Source organism: Phoxinus phoxinus (genome assembly GCF_949152265.1).
Source record: "Phoxinus phoxinus genome assembly, chromosome: 1".
In the NCBI taxonomy this organism is placed as follows: domain Eukaryota; kingdom Metazoa; phylum Chordata; class Actinopteri; order Cypriniformes; family Leuciscidae; genus Phoxinus; species Phoxinus phoxinus.
Genome location: NC_136876.1, coordinates 50274570 through 50294468, shown reverse-complemented (window position 1 = coordinate 50294468; position 19899 = coordinate 50274570). Strand labels below are relative to the sequence as shown.

General features: G+C 42.2%; 1 protein-coding gene across 1 annotated transcript; it reads right to left on the bottom strand.

The window, feature by feature from the left end:
• Positions 1 to 7120: 7120 nt before the first annotated feature.
• Positions 7121 to 18756, bottom strand: LOC306995327 (fascin-2-like). Its single transcript, XM_079606854.1, has 5 exons — positions 17565 to 18756; positions 9649 to 9805; positions 8819 to 8940; positions 8559 to 8726; positions 7121 to 8444 (listed from the first exon to the last, which is right to left on the bottom strand). The coding sequence occupies exons 1-5, from the start codon at positions 18382 to 18384 to the stop codon at positions 8239 to 8241; spliced, it is 1473 nt and encodes a 490-aa protein (XP_079462980.1). The 5' UTR covers positions 18385 to 18756; the 3' UTR covers positions 7121 to 8238.
• Positions 18757 to 19899: the final 1143 nt, after the last annotated feature.

The following is a 19899-nucleotide window of genomic DNA, read 5'->3' as shown; positions in this document are numbered from 1 at the left end:
ACGCCGCTGACCTGAAGTGTCAACCAGTCTCTCCTCCTCTCCACTCTGACTTCAAACAACCGGAACTGGACAAATACTCTGATTCATTCTGAACTTCATACACTGTTTACTCATTGGCCAGAGGAGAACTGGCCCCCGACTGAGCCTGGGTTCTCCCAAGGTTTTTTTCTCCATTCTGTCATCTGATGGAGTTTTGGTTCCTTGCCGCTGTTGCCTTACCTTCTGGCTTGCTTAGTTGGGGACATTTAATATTCAACAATATTATAGATCTGCCTTAAAGGTGGATGATGATGAAATTATTTTTTGTATTATTTTCATGTTATCACTGTGAAGCTGCTTTGATACAATCTGTATTGTAAAAAGCGCTATATAAATAAAGATGACTTGACTTGACTTGAAAAAGGTGGATAGACGATAGAGTACATGTCAGACATGTCAGTAACACTTTATTTTGATGCTCCCTGACATTTGTCTGACTATATAACTTTGCAACTATAACATATATAACATTTTCTACTAACCCGGACCCTAAAGCCTAACTAACAGTCTACTAATACTCTAATAAAAGTTAATGAGTGTTAATTGATGTGTAGTTGCAGTAGTAGTAGCAGCCTATGTCTAAAGTGGACCATCGAAAAAAATATAACCTGGACTTGTAACATTGTCTATGATGTGAGGTCACAGTGCTGAATCTCAGCCATGAAGTTTAATCCTTCAGTCTTAGTTTTACAGAAACGTGTCAACCACTTCCATCTAACAGGAGCTTAAGAAATCAGCTGATTGGCTTATAGGACATAGTGTAAACACAGGATTTGACTTGGCCTGCTGGTACAAAGGGGAAATGTTAAGACTCAAAAAATCCTTAAAGGGCCAGTACACGCACAAATGAAAACTCACCCTAATGTTGTATGCTGTTTATTATTATTATTATTAACTTTGATTATCATTGTTGGTGGAGCCAGGTAGAGATGTGGTCTGCGATGCCAAGATACATGATGCTAATTAAACGCTGTCGCTGTCTCAGTAGTCTGTCTGAAGTTTTGTGAGGTACCTTGGTGCGCAAACGCTGCTTGCACAGTCTTTGCGTGATAAGGGTGCTGCCTAATCTTTCAGATGCAGACTAGCTCAGAGCCTAATAAGACACACCTGAACCAACTAATCAAGGTTGTTAGGATTACTAGAAACTCCCAGACACTTTAGAGCCAAATAGTGAAGGGAAGATCAAGTCGTTTTACTGAGTTTCTCGAATGGTCTTCTTCAGCGTTTGATCAATGCGCTGATAATCAAATAATCAAATTTGATTATTTGATCAAATAATTTTGCTCATTTGAGTCAAACTGATTATTTAGATTAAACAATTCTGTAACAGTAAAAATGATAAGACTGCTAATTAAAAAAATTAAAAAAGAAGACAAATCTGGGTAAACCTTTATTTTGATGGTTCACTTTAGAAATTCTACTAACTATAAATAACTCTGCAACTACATGTCAACTTACTCTTATTAGACTATTAGTAGACTGTCATCTAAAATTTCTTTGATGCTCGTCAACAGACATTCTACTAATAAGTTTAACGGTAGGTTGTAGAGAAGCACGCACAACGACGATGTAAGAACAAAAATAGTCTTTAATTAATATATAAATAAATAAAGGTGACTTAATCTGAACAAAACACACAGAAGATAAAGTTTTAAACAACCACTAAGATACAAACAATACTGGACAAAGGAACTGAGGAAACACATGGCTTAAATAGATGGAGGATGACTAGTGTAGCTTAGGAACATGTGCAAACTCTATAAATAACCATGGAAATAAATTAGCAAAGGGAACACAGGCAAAACAGGAACAGAACATACATGTTACTCTACGTCCCTGTAAAGGTCCAACTGAGGAGGGACGGTGGGTGGGGGATCAGGAGGAGGATGAGGAGCAAGCGAAGGACAGGAAAGCAGAAGGGTTGGCAGCAAGAGATACCAGGGTGGTGATGATGGTGGGAGGAGCCAGGAGCAGGAGAAGCCAGGCGTGGACCCAGATAGCAGCCAGGACGATAGCCCATGGCAGAGTTGATGGAGGGAGGATCCAGGGTGGAGACTTGGCTGACGACACCCGGGGGATGACAGATGGAGACGAGGCTGATGAAGGTGGAGCCCAATGCACAGACAGAGAGCAGATAGGACCAGGCAACACCGATGGTCGTGGAGGGCAAGGCGAAGCCGCAGTGACGTGCGTCTGAGGTGGGGCCAGAGTGCCTGAGGAATGAGGTGAATCCGGTGGGACTGAGGACCGAGGGGGAGCTGGAGGGAAGGTGGAACCAGACGGAGGCAAATGGGTGGAGAGATGTAGCAGAGCAGACTCGTAAGTCTTATAAGTCCGTGGCACAGGCAGGGCGACATCTGACCAAGGCGGATCGGGAGGGACATTTACATAATTTTACATTTATTCATTTAGCAGACGCTTTTATCCAAAGCGACTTACAAATGAGAAACAATAGAAGCAATTAAACTAGCAGTAGGACAACAGTATGTAAGTGCTATAACCCTTCACAGTACAAATCAAAAGTTTTTTTTTTTTTTTTGTAGAATAGAAAAGAAAGTGTTAGTGTTAGTAGTACTGGATCAAGTGCTCAAGTGCTGCCGAAAAATATACGTCTTCAGCAGTTTCTTAAAGATGGCTACAGACTCAGCAGCTCTGGCTGAGTTAGGCAGATCATTCCACCAGCAGGGAACAGTCATGGTGAAGGTCCGAGAGAGAGATTTCGTGCCTCTTTGAGATGGCACCACCAGACGCCGCTCACTTGCAGAGCGTAAGTTTCTGGACGGCACATAAGTCTGAATTAATGAGTTCAGGTACAGGGGAGCAGTGCCAGTGGTTGTTCTGTAGGCAAACGTCAGTGACTTGAATTTGATGCGAGCGGCAACCGGCAACCAGTGCAATTTCGTGAGGAGAGGAGTGACGTGTGCTCTCTTTGGCTTGTTGAAGACCACTCTAGCTGCAGCATTCTGGATCAGTTGCAGAGGTTTGACAGTGCAAGCTGGGAGACCAGCCAGGAGAGCATTACAATAGTCCAGTCTGGATAGAACAAGCGCCTGAACAAGGAGTTGTGTAGCATGCTCTGATAGGAAGGGCCTGATCCTTCGGATGTTGTACAAGGCAAATCTGCATGACCGGGCAGTGCTAGCGATGTGGTCTGTGAAATTCAATTGGTCATCAATTACAACTCCAAGGTTCCTGGCTGATCTTGATGGAGTTATGGATGACGAGCCTAGCTGAATGGTGAAGTTGTGATTAAGTGCTGGGTTAGCCGGGATTACAAGTAGCTCTGTCTTCGCATGATTTAGTTGAAGGTGGTGGTCCTTCATCCAGCCAGAAATGTCTGTCAGGCAGGCTGAGATGCGAGCGGCTACCGTCGGATCATCAGGCTGGAATGAGAGGTAGAGTTGTGTGTCATCAGCGTAGCAGTGGTAGGAAAAGCTACCACTGCTACGGGACAAGGGAACCCGGTGGAGCCGTAAGGACGATTGTATCAGGCGGAGCCGAGAGAAGGTGGAGGCATTAGTTGGACAGGCCGAGGGGGAGTGAAGGCATCAGTGGCTGGAGGCGGAGCCGGGGGATCCACTTGCCTGGGTGATGCTGGAAAACTGAAGACTTGAGGCAAATCCACAAAGTGAAGTGGTGTCAGAGGAGGAGCTGAGGGACTGAAGTGAACCAGCGGAGGCAGGGATGGTGGACTGGCTGAATTTAAAAGAGAAGGTGGGAGAGGGAGGCTGGATGGGAGCTCAGGAGACACAGGAGACTTTGAGCTGGGCGGGACCAGCGGGGACAAAGGAGATTTCGAGTTGGATGGAGCCGGCGGGGGCTCAGGAAACTTTGACCTGGATAGTAAGAATGCAAGGGCTTTAGATTCTGCTTTGGATGCGACTAGCTTAGTGAACTCTGTACATTGTTTGGTTCCGGCTGTAGAGCCCGTGCAGCAGGGAAACTGGGTGACCGTGAGACGCTATAGAAGTGAGACAAAACACAGCTCTTCCGTTCCGATTACAACATTAAACAGGTTCTCCCCTCTCAGTGAAACACCCACTGAGAATCCTGTTGAATGTGCCCTAGTTATTGGTGATTTGATCACACGGAACGTGAAAATAGAGACACCAGCCACCATAGTCAAATGTTTGCCGGGAGCCAGAGCGCCTGACATCAAAGCAAATTTAAAAGTGCTGGCTAATGCTAATCATAAATTCTCTAAGATTATTATTCACGTCGGCACTAATGATGTTCGACTCCGCCAGTTGGAGATCACTAAAATGAATGTTAAAGAGGTGTGTGAACTTGCAAGTATGTTGTCAGGCACTGTAATTTGCTCTGGCCCCCTTCCTGTTCGCCGGAGTGATGAGATAGTTAGCAGATTGTGTTCACTCAATGGCTGGCTGTCTAAGTGGTGTCCACAAAATAATATAGAATTCATAGACAATTGGAAAAGTTTTTGGGGCAGACCTGACCTGTTGAAAAGAGATTTTGAGAGGTTTTCATCCCTCCTGGGATGGTGCTGCTCTTCTCTCTAGTAACATGGCATATAGTCTTAGAGCTCAAACATGACAAATTGGGGCTCAGGTCAGGAAGCAGACAGACTGGCTTAACCGACCGTCTGCTAGCAGCCTCACGTCACCAAGGTCAGATAAATCCCATCACATAGAGACTCTTTCACCTAGATATCATCACATAGAGACTCTTTCACCTAGATATCATCACATAGAGACTCTTTCACCTAGATACCATCATATAGAGACTGTGTCTGTTTCTCTAATTAGGAAATACAAAAAACTCCCAAACCCATTTAAAGGTAAAAATGTAATTGCTGAATATTCTATCCCTTACTTCAAAAGCAATTATTGTTCATTTTATGATTACAGATCATAACCTAGATGTGCTGTGTTTGACAGAAACCTGACTAAAACCAAACGATTACATTACTTTAAATGAGTCAACCCCACAAGATTACGGTTATAAACGTGAGCCTCGTCTGAAAGGCAAAAGGAGGAGGTGTTGCTGTAGTTTATAGTAATATCTTCAGAATTGTCTTGTTTCAAATATAGTTATTTTGAAGAGTTGATACTTAATGTCACACTATAGTGTAGGATTGAAAATAATCCAAGATATTTGAAATTAAAGGGTTAGTTCACCCAAAAATTTAAATAATGTCATTAATGATTCACCCTCATGTCGTTCTAAGCCCGTAAGACCTCCGTTCATCTTCGGAACACAGTTTAAGATATTTTAGATTTAGTCCGAGAGCTTTCTGTCCCTCCATTGAAAATGTATGAACGGTATACTGTCCATGTCCAGAAAGGTAATATAAACATCATCACAGTAGCCCATGTGACATCAGTGGGTTAGTTAGACATTTTTGAAGCATCGAAAATAAATTTTTGTCCAAAAAGAAAAAAAACTACGACTTTATTCAGCATTGTATTCTCTTTCGGGTCTGTTGTCAATCTGTGTTCAGGACTCCGCAGTGACGCTGCTGACGTAAGACGCTGATGACGTGTTATCTGGTGCGCCCGAGCTTCATTTACAGTCTGAGGGAGACGCACGATGTAAACAGAACAATCTTCGCAAACATGTCTAAGGATTTCGACACAGAGGAAGACTTGCATTTTTTTGCCCATCCATATTTATTTGAACCCGAATACTACACGGACGAGATAACACGTCAGCAGCGTCACTGCGGAGTCATGAAACCAGATTGACAAATTTCTAACTAACCCACTGATGTCACATGGACTACTTTGATGATGTCTTTATTACCTTTCTGGACATGGACAGTATACCGTTCATACATTTTCAATGGAGGGACAGAAAGCTCTCGGACTAAATCTAAAATATCTTAAACTGTGCTCCGAAGATGAACGGAGGTCTTACGGGCTTAGAACGACATGAGGGTGAGTCATTTTTTGGGTGAACTTACCCTTTAACAAAGACATCTGCTTTACTGTTTTTCACCCCCTCTTTCCCCAATGACCATTTGGAGTCCCTGAATGCATCGAGGTGCTGATAGTGATCAAGGCCTGTAGGCCTAAGATGTGTGTACTTTGGGGATATGAAATTGTCACACCTTTAGTACAATGGGGGAAGTTGTAATTATCAGAGTGGTCAGTTTTGAATGTCTCACATTTGGGTTTTAGTCACATGGTCACGGAAGGGATAAAAGGAAGATTGAAATGTTTGCTCTGCCCTTTTCAGATCTCCTCTTTGGTGATCTGGCTCTCTCTCTCTCTCTCTCTCTCTCTCTCTCTCTCTCTCTCTCTCTCTCTCTCTCTCTCTCTCTCTCTCTCGCTCTCAGGTAACATTTTACATATATGCTGGGTACAATTAATGGTATAAGTTTTTATAATCTCATACATCTATTTTGTAACTATTTTAAGTGTAACCATAACCATTTTTTGTCATTAAACCTTTCTAATTACAAATAATGTGCTAACTAGTTTTGATTTGGTATTGACTTTGCTACCTATTGCAATACAATATTGTTACTCTCTATAGCAACGCTCTCCCACATATTAAGCTATTGTAACTGCGCTTATTTCCGTCGTTGGTATAAGTAGCAGTGGGTGGAATAGACAAGAAATATACAGTTTTCTACCATCTTGCTGATAAAGTTTCTTTAGTCATTCGGCAGTCTTGCAGCCTGAACCCCTGCAGGAAATCCACCCTTTAGTGTAAATGATAAATCACGTTTGAGATTTGTGCTGGCTACTGAATACAGGCCACCAAGGTACCATATAGACTTTATAAATTTTTGTATTATAATTATAATTCAAACAGAATTTGCTATATTGGGAAATTGCAATTTTTTTAAATCAGAGTTAGTACTGGCTGCAGATAAAGTCCTAATTTAGAGACACTCTGAACTCTATTGGAGTTAGACAACACGTGTCAGGACCGACTCATTGCCGTAATCATACTTTAGACCTAATATTATCACATCAAATCAATGTTGATGGCATCAAAATTGTACAGCAGAGCGATGACATCTCAGATCATTATCTAGTCGTGTGTAAACGTCATTTAGCCAAGGCTGCAAAAGCCGACTCCATGTTACAAATATGTTAGACATATCGCTTCTGCCACTAAAGATTGCTTTATTAATAATATTCCTAATCAGTTTCATCCGAAGAACTCGATATTTCGACAGAATCTTTTGACTCTCTCTTTTCCAGCACTTTAGACACAGTTGCTCCTTTGCGCTTAAAGGTTAAATAACCATTAAGAGAGCAGCCAGAAAAATAAACGCAACTGGAAGAAAACAAAACCCCATAGGAAAATCTCAAAGGATTTCGGGTTCGGTCATATCTGGTCAGAGGGCCCCCTTGCACAGAAAGTACAGAGTAGACTCATCATCAGGTATTTTCATAAGAATGAAGCAATCCCAGCTATATTGCTAATCGAAATAGCTTTTATCACAGTAGAATACTACAAAATAATATATTGTTTGCCTTAATCTGTATAAGAAGCCTAATCAGATCATTAAAAAAAACTGCATGCTTAGAAAATATGAGTAACTATTATTAGCATTTTAGTCTCCTCTAAACAAAATCGCATGGCATGGTCTAAAAAAGTTCTCAGATTTGAAATAAAACATGATCAGAACAACATTAAGCTATAGTTATTTTATTTTATCATATGCTCATGAATATTCTTGTTGGAACCCAAAACACAGTAAAGTGTGAAAACAGCTCCAAATCTGAACAGAAGCTTTTTTTTGTTTTTTCTTGAAAATGTTTTTTTATATTTTATCATGTGTGTTATTCTTAATGAAGAGAAAATTACATATGGAAATAAAGAACAGCTTTAAAGAACAGATAATGAACAAAGCGGTAGAGCCAGCAGCAAAGAAAATGTATGCAAACCTCATTGATTTAAGAAGTGTGCATGACTTGTGTTAAACTCGGCCCTCTCTGTAAAGGCTGGCCCGATTGTGGCCATGCTTTAAACAACTCTAGATCCGCCACTGGAGTGAAGTGTAATATTGTATTTTCTGATGAATCAAAGGGCGACACTAACATTTACAGTATTAGAAACAGATAAAACCACACATATTTCACTCACTCACAAAAAAGACTGAAGAAAGAACATGAATGCACAACGTCCTCCTGAAAAGTCATTAGTTTAACAGGTGTCAGTACGAGAACTGATGGTTTCTGAGTGAGTGTGTGTGTGTGTGTCTCTGGTTCTGGACAGCACTCAGTGCTCCCACAGGGAAGAGGCGTCCACGCTGAACCCATCGCCCATCAGCGTGCCTCCCTGGTCTCCACGCAGGTACTTGCCATTCTGACCCTTGATGCCAACCCGTCCATACTCCACAAACTCAAAGAAGAAATCCTCAGGTTTGTCCCCATCTGTGCACACCAGACCACTGCCGGACACATACCAAAACTTTTCATTTACACCTGTGGTAGAGAAGGAAAAAAACATGCATCAGGAATTTAGTGAAGAAGTGGCCAACAGAGTCAGTGTTGCTCAGTGCAACTCTCGTCAGTCTCCGCTCACACAATATGACTCACTTTTTATATGGTATGCGCCATCGCTGAAAAGCAATGAGAAGATGTCATAAACAGAGCGACTGGCGTCCAGTGTATTGGAGTTCTTGTGGTGACACACAAAGCCGTTCTCCCCACGCAAGACAAGGATAGGACGATTAATCAGCTTTAGCACAAACTGCTCGTCCTCCCCTGCCGAACACACGAGAGGAGTTATCGGACTCGTGTTGTGTCCAGTAGTGGAAGTTTAGTAAGAGGACAGAGAAGGATCAGTGTGCGCTCACCCAAGGATTCACTCACAGCTGCAAGCTGTCCATTTTTCTTTGTGCAGACATATTTTCCATTGTTTGCCCTCAAAGCGACTCGTCGGCCCAACCACTCAATGTCGAACATGGTGTTTTCTTCTCTATCAGTTACAAGAACACACATATTCAAGATCATCGCTATGCATATTATATATCATATTTACATTCTAACGCGATAGTTCACCCCAAAAGGAAAATTCTCTCATCATTTACTCACCCTCACGTCGTTCAAAAACCTGTATGACTTTTTTTTTTTTTTATCTATGGAACACAAAAGTGGGCTTTTTATTTATGTATTATTTTTTCATACAATAGCAGCAAAACTATTTGGTTACCAACAATCTTTAAAATGTTTTTATTAAAAACATTTTTTACCCACATTAGGAAGAAAATCATACAGGTTTGGAATGGGTGCGAGTAATGATGACAGAATGAAAATGTTGGGGTAAATTATCTGACAACATTGATTTAACAGTTTTTGTTACACATTCATTTTTACACCCATGTAGTTTACAATTAATAATAATTTGAGGGTAAAAATGCCAACGAGAACTGTGCGTCAGTGAAAGTATTACAAATTGTCTCAAGAAATTTGCTTATGTTTGATTATTTACATTGAAACACAACAGAATATTAAATATTTATTCTTCATTTTACATCATAACTTTAATTTAATTTATTTTTCAATATCCTAAATCATTTCCAAGTTTATATAGTTTATCATGTTTCTCAAGTTTTACTATACATCTTTTGTTTGTTTGTTTGATTGATTGGTTTTAATGAGATGGATGTATAAAACAACTTCTTACGCTTCTGTGGCTGAAGACAGAATCCCTCCGTGAGTTACGAGTGTCCAGTAATTTCCGCCGCTGGTTCTGAACATGCACTTCTTAGTCTCTTTGTCAATCTCCATCTGAAATGTCTCCATGTCTGTCTCATCATCCTGATTAGCTGAGATGCTAACACCTGGAAACAAAGACGTGTATCATGGCAAGCTTTCTCAATGACTGAGACTTGGTTCCTTTACAAAATTACAAAGCAAACAAATAATACAGCAGATATATAGTTCTACAAATGCATCAGGTTATCAATTGGTACTCCAACTGACGGCTGTTTCTGTATCATTTTATTTTTTGCTAGTTACATGCCCTTTCTGAGAATATACTTCAAACAACTTACCATTTAAAACCAAAATTAATAAATACTAAAATTTTAAAGGCTCTTGCTGTCACACTACTAAAAGGATGAGGACACAAGGAATGCAGTTAACAGATTTTATTTATACACCTGTTGCAATATCTGATCTCCTAGAAGGCTTCGAGATTCACACAGAACAGAAAACGGGAAACAGGGAATAACTGGAATATAAAAAGTCTCTTGAATATTATGAATTCAGAAGTAGACTTGAAGACTAACAGGGCTTGAAGGCAGACACGATTGCACTTCGCACTTGAATGCAGACACGTAGACACTTGAATAGAGATCCCGTGTCCGAAGACACATGAACTTGAATAAACTTCCAACTTGAATGCAGAGAGGAGATACAAGGTTCGTAGATGCACAGGGGAACTGAACTCGGGGAATCAGACTGGAGGATCATGAAGCACCGCCGCACACAATGGCTACTTGGACATACACACAGAAGAGTAGTTAGTGATAAACTACTAGAGTATACTTGCTGCGAGCACACGGGAAGCCCGAGGAACCGGGTGAGTCACACGTGTCGATTGACAAGACCGGACAGAGAACAATGGAGAAACTGAAGCTTAAATCTTGTGTGCAGCGTGGTGAGTTCGTGATGCCGTGCAGGTGGTGAGTAATCAGTATTCAGGGGATGATGAGCGTGACCATGTGTACTGAGTTGATGCTGGTTGGGGTGTGTCTTTAGGTGTATCCGTGACATATGCACTCCACAACATTTATATTTTAGACAGCATTACATTTCTATAGTTGTCACGGTGGCTGTATTATTTAATACAAAATGGAGATCCAGAATGAACGATGAATAGCTATAAAAACATTACACATAGTCCATTAACAACACAGAACCATGATCTGAGGTAACAGAGGACTTAAATACACTGGAATTAATCATTAACAAAACAGGGAACAGGTGTCCAACAGAGGCAGGAAAGATGAGGCTCCAGAAGAGTGAAAGGGAAACACCACGGTGGAGATGATGAAAGAAGGAGCCAGGAGCCTGAATGACAGAAATTAAGTCGTGAAAATTGGAGACCCAGGAGGAGCTGAGGAGACAAATACTCAGGGAGATGCTGAAGGTCTAGAGGGCCAAAGTGGAGCAGCAGGCATGTGTGACCAAGGTGGAGACATGGGTTTGGAAGACCTGAAGAGAGTTGATAACTGAGGATGATGGTGGAACCAGAGGGAAGGAGGAGCCTGGTAGAGCCAGAGAGGTGGAGATCCGGAAGTCCAAAGCAAAGCCAGAGCGAAGATTGACCAAGGTGGAGCCAGAGTGACAAGTGAGCCGGCGGAGCCTGAGGGATGACAGACCGTGGTGGAGTGCTAAGGGAGCATTGACCCAAGGTGGAGCCAATGGGTTGGGGGGGCTTTGATGCTCGAGGTGAAGCTGAGGGATCCTTAGACCATGGCAAAGCTGATGATCCGAAGGTGGATCCAAGCTGCTGGGTTGAACCACTGAAGAAGAAGCCGAGGGACTGAAGGGAGACAGCAGAGACGAGGGCGAGGAACTGGATGGCTTTGGCAGAGGAGGAGAGAGAGGGACGCATGAATTGGCAGAGCCAATGGCGATGAAGGCGACTTGGTGCTAGACGATGAAGGAGACTGTGCACAACCAGCAGCGATGAAGAAGACTTGATGCTAAACTGCGGCACCGAAGACGACTTTGGACTGGGCTCATTAAGTGACGACAAAGACGATTTGGGACTGGGTTGAACCAGCGGCGAGGAAGATGATTTAGGATTGGACTGAAGCAGTGGCGAGGAAGACGACTTAGGATTGGACTGAAGCAGTGGTGAGGAAGATGATTTAGGATTGGACTGAAGCAGTGGCGAGGAAGATTACTTGGGATTGGACTGAAGCAGTGGTGATAAAGATGACTTGCGATTGGACTGAAGCAGTGGCAAGGAAGATTACTTGGGATTGGACTGAAGTAGTGGCGAGGAAGATGACTTGGGATTGTACTGAAGCAGTGGTGATAAAGATGACTTGGGATTGGACTGAAGCAGTGGTGAGGAAGACGATTTAGGATTAGACTGAAGCAGTGGCGAGGAAGATGACTTGGGATTGGACTGAAGCAGTAGTGGGAAAGACGATTTAGGATTGGACTGAAGCAGTGGCGAGGAAGATGACTTGGGATTGGACTGAAGCAGTGGTGAGGAAGACGATTTAGGATTAGACTGAAGCAGTGGCGAGGAAGATGACTTGGGATTGGACTGAAGCAGTGGCAAGGAAGATGATTTGGGATTGGACTGAAGCAGTGGCGAGGGAAGATGATTTGGGATTGGACTGAAGCAGTGGCAAGGAAGACGACTTAGGATTGGACTGAACCAGTGGTGAGGAAGATGACTTAGGATTGGACTGAAGCAGTGGTGAGGAAGACTACTTGGGATTCGACTGAAGCAGTGGCGAGGAAGATGACTTGGGATTGGACTGAAGCAGTGGCGAGGAAGACAACTTAGGATTGGACTGAAGCAGTGGTGAGGAAGATGACTTGGGATTGGACTGAAGCAGTAGCGAGGAAGATGACTTGGGATTGGACTGAAGCAGTGGTGAGGAAGATGACTTGGGATTAGACTGAATCAGTGGCGAGGAAGATGACTTGGGATTGGACTGAAGCAGTGGTGAGGAAGATGACTTGGGATTGGACTGAAGCAGTGGCGAGGAAGATGACTTGGGATTGGACTGAAGCAGTGGCGAGGAAGATGATTTGGGATTGGACTGAAGCAGTGGCGAGGAAGACGACTTAGGATTGGACTGAAGCAGTGGTGAGGAAGATGACTTGGGATTGGACTGAAGCAGTAGCGAGGAAGACGATTTAGGATTGGACTGAAGCAGTGGCGAGGAAGATGACTTGGGATTGGACTGAAGCAGTGGCGAGGAAGATGATTTGGGATTGGACTGAAGCAGTGGCGAGGAAGACGACTTAGGATTGGACTGAAGCAGTGGTGAGGAAGATGACTTGGGATTGGACTGAAGCAGTAGCGAGGAAGACGATTTAGGATTGGACTGAAGCAGTGGTGAGGAAGATGACTTGGGATTGGTCTGAAGCAGTGGTGAGGAAGACGATTTAGGATTGGACTGAAGTAGTGGCGAGGAAGATGACTTGGGATTGGACTGAAGTAGTGGCGAGGAAGATGACTTGGGATTGGACTGAAGTAGTGGCGAGGAAGATGACTTGGGATTGGACTGAAGCAGTAGCGAGAAAGATGACTTGGGATTGGATTGAAGCAGTGGTGAGGAATAGATTTTTGGTTGGACTGAAGCAGTGGCAAGGAAGATGATTTGGGATTGGACTGAAGCAGTAGCGAGGAAGATGATTTGGGATTGGACTGAAGCAGTGGCGAGGAAGCCGATTTGGGATTGGACTGAAGCAGTAGCGAGGAAGATGATTTGGGATTATTCTGAAGCAGTGGCGAGGAAGATGATTTGGGATTGGACTGAAGCAGTGGCGAGGAAGACGATTTGGGATTGGACTGAAGCAGTAGCGAGGAAGATGATTTGGGATTGGACTGAAGCAGTGGCGAGGAAGATGATTTGGGATTGGACTGAAGCAGTGGCGAGGAAGACGATTTGGGATTGGACTGAAGCAGTAGCGAGGAAGATGATTTGGGATTGGACTGAAGCAGTGGCGAGGAAGATGATTTGGGATTGGACTGAAGCAGTGGCGAGGAAGATGATTTGGGATTGGACTGAAGCAGTGGCGAGGAAGACGATTTGGGATTGGACTGAAGCAGTGGCAAGGAAGATGACTTAGGATTGGACTGAAGCAGTGGTGAGGAAGATGACTTGGGATTGGACTGAAGCAGTGGCAAGGAAGATGACTTAGGATTGGACTGAAGCAGTGGTGAGGAAGATGATTTGGGATTGGACTAAAGCAGTAGCGAGCAAGATGACTTGGGATTGGACTGAAGCAGTGGTGAGGAAGATGACTTGGGATTGGACTGAAGCAGTGGCGAGGAAGATGACTTGGGATTGGACTGAAGCAGTGGTGAGGAAGATGATTTGGGATTGGACTAAAGCAGTAGCGAGCAAGATGACTTGGGATTGGACTGAAGCAGTGGTGAGGAAGATGACTTGGGATTGGACTGAAGCAGTGGCGAGGAAGATGACTTGGGATTGGACTGAAGCAGTGGTGAGGAAGATGATTTGGGATTGGACTAAAGCAGTAGCGAGCAAGATGACTTGGGATTGGACTGAAGCAGTGGTGAGGAAGATGACTTGGGATTGGACTTAAGCAGTGGTTCTGCAAAGCTCCCTCGAGGACCTTCCACAGGCAGGCGTGCCTTCGACCGCTCATTTAGTCTGGTGTTGTAAAAGACTCATAGAAAGCTGTCAGGATAATGAGTGAGGCACATCATATCTAAGAAGTCCCTCGTGTGATCCTTGAGGGAGCAATTCCCCTGCTTGAGGAGATCTGGAATTCTTCATTCAATTTCAATTATGCATCTTATTTTTCTACCTAAATTCAGGAATGTTTTTTTTAAAAACCATTCTAGATTCAATTATAAAATGAATAGTTTCAGTCCTTGATTATGAATGGCTAGGCTGCGTTCACTCACACCTGTGACTCAAAGGGTTTTTGCTAATCCAATGGCAATCCCCTGATAACACACCAGTACTCTGTGCTCCTGGCTGAGTCCCACTAAACCAGTAATCATGCTGTTTATCTCTGTCACTCTCTCTGAACCTGTGGTTTAAATAACATTACCAGCAAACGTCTATTCCAACTAGTCAAGATGACCAGATTGTGTAGGTTGAGGTTCAAATTAGATGCTTCAGAAATATCCCTTGACCGTCCATAAGCCTTTTACTGGAGTAATCCCTAACACTCACCCTAGCAGGGCCTAATAAGCAGTTGGTACCTTGATCCATCCTATTTCAGCTTAATATGCAGAGACAGAAATGGAAACTTATTTGAAAATTATGTTTTGCAGTGTGTTTGTTCAACCATCGGAAACCAATCAAAGAAAGCCATCTGTAAGGATGTCAGACTACAGAAATAATTCAGACTACTCAGCTAACAAAAATATGTTCTAAATAATTTTTTTATAATGTTTTATAATGTAAGGGAAGTTATCCCTGTTCTTGGAATATCATATGCATGTGTCTCTGAAAGGCCTTGTGCAGAATTCTTCAACCCTCCTCCTGGGTGGGGACCCACTGTTCCTGCACCTGAACCAGCTAATCAAGCTTGTCAGGTTTGCTTGAGTATCACAGGCAGGTGTTCTGAAGCAGGATGGAAATAAACTTTGCAGGACAATGGGTCTCCAGGAGTAGGGATGATGACCTTGTGGGAGAAGAGGATGACATTTGATACAAAAGGCAAGCTTGAACACTACTGCACTTTTATCTATGAGCCATTATGTTGAATGCTGTTCATAGTCAAATATTTGCAAACTCTTACCTCTATTATCATATAATAGAATACATGCATTAAATGGCTAACCAGATACATCATTAAATAGATAAATGTCAGTGTATGTTTTTCCACTGTTTGGTTATAGAATCAAGATGTCCATGCAATTGGTCTATTACCTACTGTATGTACGGGAAACAACATAATAGGATGTAACAGGAACTGTTCAAGGCAAGATTGACACTTTTCTTGGTCACCAAAAAGAATTTATGAATATTGCAATGTTTATTATAAATGATTTATCCGTACACATTTATTTTTTTATTCATACTGTATGTCCCTCGCAATAACATCTCTCTGCTCCTGGTGAGCTTGTGCTTCTCACTCTAATTTGTGCATCCTCGTTTCCTTTTTCAAGTTTTCCAAGTCTTTCCAACCGGACTTCTCCCCCTTCACATCTGTCACAATAATTTTAATTTATAATTTTCCTTTGCAGTTTAAATAAACCATAAAGGGGTGGAGCTGAGATGCAAGGAAAGGAAACAAGGATGCACAAATTAGAAGTGAGAAGCACACTAGTTCACCTGGAGCAGGGTTTGAGACCCCTCCTTTAATGTCTTTCCTATTGAGACATTTACATGAGTGAAATGCCTTATCGAACGAGAAAAAAAATGTAGGGCAGGACTTGATTTTTTTTCCACTGTATATTGATTGGATAGTTGAGTATTGTTGTTTGCTAATTGCTGCAATCTTATGCTGCATAAGTAAGAAAAAGTGAGAAGTCTTGCCTTGAACAGTTCCTGCTACATCCCATTGTGTTGTTTCCCGTACATACATGTAGGTAGACCAATTGCAAGGACATCTTCTTGGTTCTATAACCAAGCAGTGGAAAAAACATACACTGACATTTATCTATGTAATGATGCATTTGGTTAGCCATTTAATGCATGTATTCTACTATATGATAATAGAGGTAAGAGTTTGCAAATATTTGACTATGACAATGAACAGCATTAAACATAATGGCTCATAGCTGAAAGTGCAGTTGTGTTCAAAGCTTGCCCTTTTACCCTTTGTATCAAATGTCATTTTCTGATGATGTAGACGTTTCTATGATTTATACTAGACTCATAATACAAGTTTAAATAAAAGTTGAGGCACACACACACACACACACACAAATCGAACAAAAACGTGTCATAGACCTAGTGCTACATCAGCAGAAAACCTTTTATCAGTTTTATGAAGAGCGACCTGTATTATAAATATAGATGAGCTGGTTCAAGAACCCACTTTTTATTGATCAGACATGTTGCTGAATACCTACAGATTGTTTTAGACAAGGGGTGCTCAATCCTATGCCTTGATATCTATAGCCTCATTCATACTGTCAGTCTAAATCAGATGTTTGTGCAAATTCGATTGAATTCTGATCAGATTTAGTAGATGTGAACGGCAAAAAAAATCACATGAAATGCGTTTTGGGCTACATTCGTATGTGTAATTCTGTAAACCCGTCAAACGTTGTTATAGACAAAATGCTGAAAGTCACTGCAGAATCATGGTTGTGTTGTTGCAAAGTGCCGAAGTAGTAGAAAATTACAATATAACGGAGAGATGTTTTGAAACTGGTGGAGACGACAGCACCGAATAAAACCACGCATACCAGTCTTTTACGTTTCTACCACTGCCTCATGAACGCAGCGGCTACACATTGTCATGTTGTAAATAAGACAACATCTGTATTGCAAACCATGTTGCGGTTGTTGTTTTTGGCGTATGCCTACCCAACGCAAAGTCATTGCCATAGAAACCAACGCAAATATTCCGGAAAACAATTTGCGGCATGAGACACACAAATCTGTGGATCACAATGTGGACAGTGAATAATTTTAGATCAGATTTCAATTGGATACACAAATTATCGGATTTGGACTGACAGTATGAACATATCCTATGTCTCTGCATACTTCAGCTCATAATTAAACACACCTGAACTAGCTAAATAAAGATCTTCATGAGCACTTTGGAATAACTGTGTTTTTGATTATGGTTGGAGCTGAACTCCGCAAGTAGGTAGATATATCCAGGAACAGGATTGGGCACCCTTGTTTTAAACCAATAATAATGACCATGATATATCAACACAAATGCACAAACATTGGTTACCTTGACGAATAGACACAAATCTCTTGTTGGCTGCCTGGAAAACAACTTGTGGGTGGCTCTCTTCCAGATCAAACAGCTCATCTTTCCCTGGCCTTGAGCAGCGGCCAGACTTCAGCGTGCCGGTGGGGCCCGTTGGTGAGAGGTACTTGCCCCCACAGTCCTTAAACGCCAGCTTGCCAGACTTGAGCTCCAGGGTGAAACTGGTGTTTGGCCCATTCTCCATTACCAGCTTGCCATCGTTGCTGAGAAAGCGGCTGTCACAGGTCTTCAGACTGTACTTCCCGTCCATGTAGACCAAGGTGATCAGGGAGTCCACACCCCAGGGGATGTTGCTGTCCATGGAGAGCTCGTTGTCTGCGATGGACAGGTGAGCGTAGCGCTTGCGGCCGACACTCAGCAGGTTGGCCTGTGGGTGAAGGGCGAGATGCATGGCCCACAGCTCAGAGTCTCCAATGGTCTGGGCAAAACAGGACAGGTATTCTGCAGAGCCTCCAAAATAACGCAAGTATGGCTCCGACTGCAAGGCCCAGCGTCCATCCGACTGCATCACAATCAAGAAACGGCAGTCTGTGTTTGGCACTTCCTCCTCACAGCTTACCTTGCCATCTTTATCTGAGGACAGATAACGTCCGAGGTGACTGCGCAAGAAGACCACCTGGCTGTCCTGGTCTTGCTCCAGGGTCCAGATCTGTTTCTTCTTCATGCTTGTTCCGGACGCATTTACCTTGAAACCAAATGCCTCTGCTGTGAGGTAACGATTTCCGTAATTAATAAGTCCAAACTGGAGCTTTAGAGCCATGCTTATTCCGTTCGTGGGCATTCTGATCAAGCGATTCCCAAAGGATTGTATTAGATTAGCTGCTGAAATAAAAACAATATGCCCTCGACAAACAAGAACCGCTCCTTGGCTGGTATTAAAATGTCACTTAAAGCTTCTTTTCTGCTCTGAACTTAAGAGTTTTTTTTGTCAACTGTGACTCAACTACAGATCAATGCTGGTGTCCTTGTGAGTTTACTTGTGCTGGATCCTTTCTCGTCAGAGCAGCAGTCCCAGGCTACACTAGGTTATCTTTAGCTACTTCTCTGCATTCACACAGGTGACTGCTTGCTTCTTCCTAATCAGCCTGGATTAAACTCAGCAGGGCGCAGCACCTCAATCCAACAAGCTGCTGACATCACACACCGAGGCTCTGACTCCTCCCTTTTGTACTCTGCCAGATTTATTATTACTCTCTCTCTCTCTCTCTCTCTCTCTCTCTCTCTCTCTCTCTCTCTCTCTCTCTCTCTCTCTCTCTCTCTCTCTCTCTCTCTCTCTCTCTCTCTCTCTCTCTCTCAGTCCCGGTCTAACTTCTCTTGTTGTATCCCCTCTTGAATATATATATTTTTTTATGGTGACAAATAATACACTACATGTTTTGATGTGTTGTGCAAGTTTGTTCTTTAGTTCTTGCCTTTATATGGTAGTTTCTGAGGAGTTTTTCAAACTCTGCTTATTTTACCTTCCTTATTTTCCAGTCAAATATGTATTGTTTAGCCTGCAGCTCAGGTACAGAGGATCATGACGAATGACCTCTCACACCTACTGATCTTTGTCCGTATAAGGGTATTAGCTGTACAACAAGCTTTCAGAGCCATACAGTAGAAATGGGTGTACTATGATTATTTTCTTCAGTCATATTACTGTATTTAAACAGGCTCACATCCCACGTTTTTTTCAGCAGACAATATCAGATATATAAAAAAATTTACATTCCACAAAATTGGGACACTTTGTAATTTGTTGAAAGAAAAGTGATCACATGATCGCAAGCATATTACTAGGATATTGGCTGTTTATTAGTACTTCTGAAGCACATATTAATGTTTTATTCTGCATGACCATAATCCCTTAATCTGAACCAATACCTAAATTTAACAACTACCTTACTAACTATTAATAAGCAGTAATTAGGCAAAAGTCACAGTTAATAGTGAGAATTGGACACTACACTGTAACAAATTGCTGTAAAATTTACAGCAACATACTGGCAATTTTTTGGTTGTACTGAGTACTGTAAATCATAAACTGCAATTATACTGTAAAATTATACAGCACACCTGTAAAAGAATCAAAACAAGAGCAGCTGTGAATTTACAGTTTTTTTAATGTAAACTTTACAGTATGTTACCGTTATTAATAATAATCTAAAATGTGATATATATATATATATATATTGAAATAATGGTATGGTGATTGAGTGATACAGAAAATTTACAGAAAATACAGAAAAATTTAAAATAAAAATTGATCGGACTATTGGCCCGTCTGAGTGTAATATGCACAGACTGTTTCACA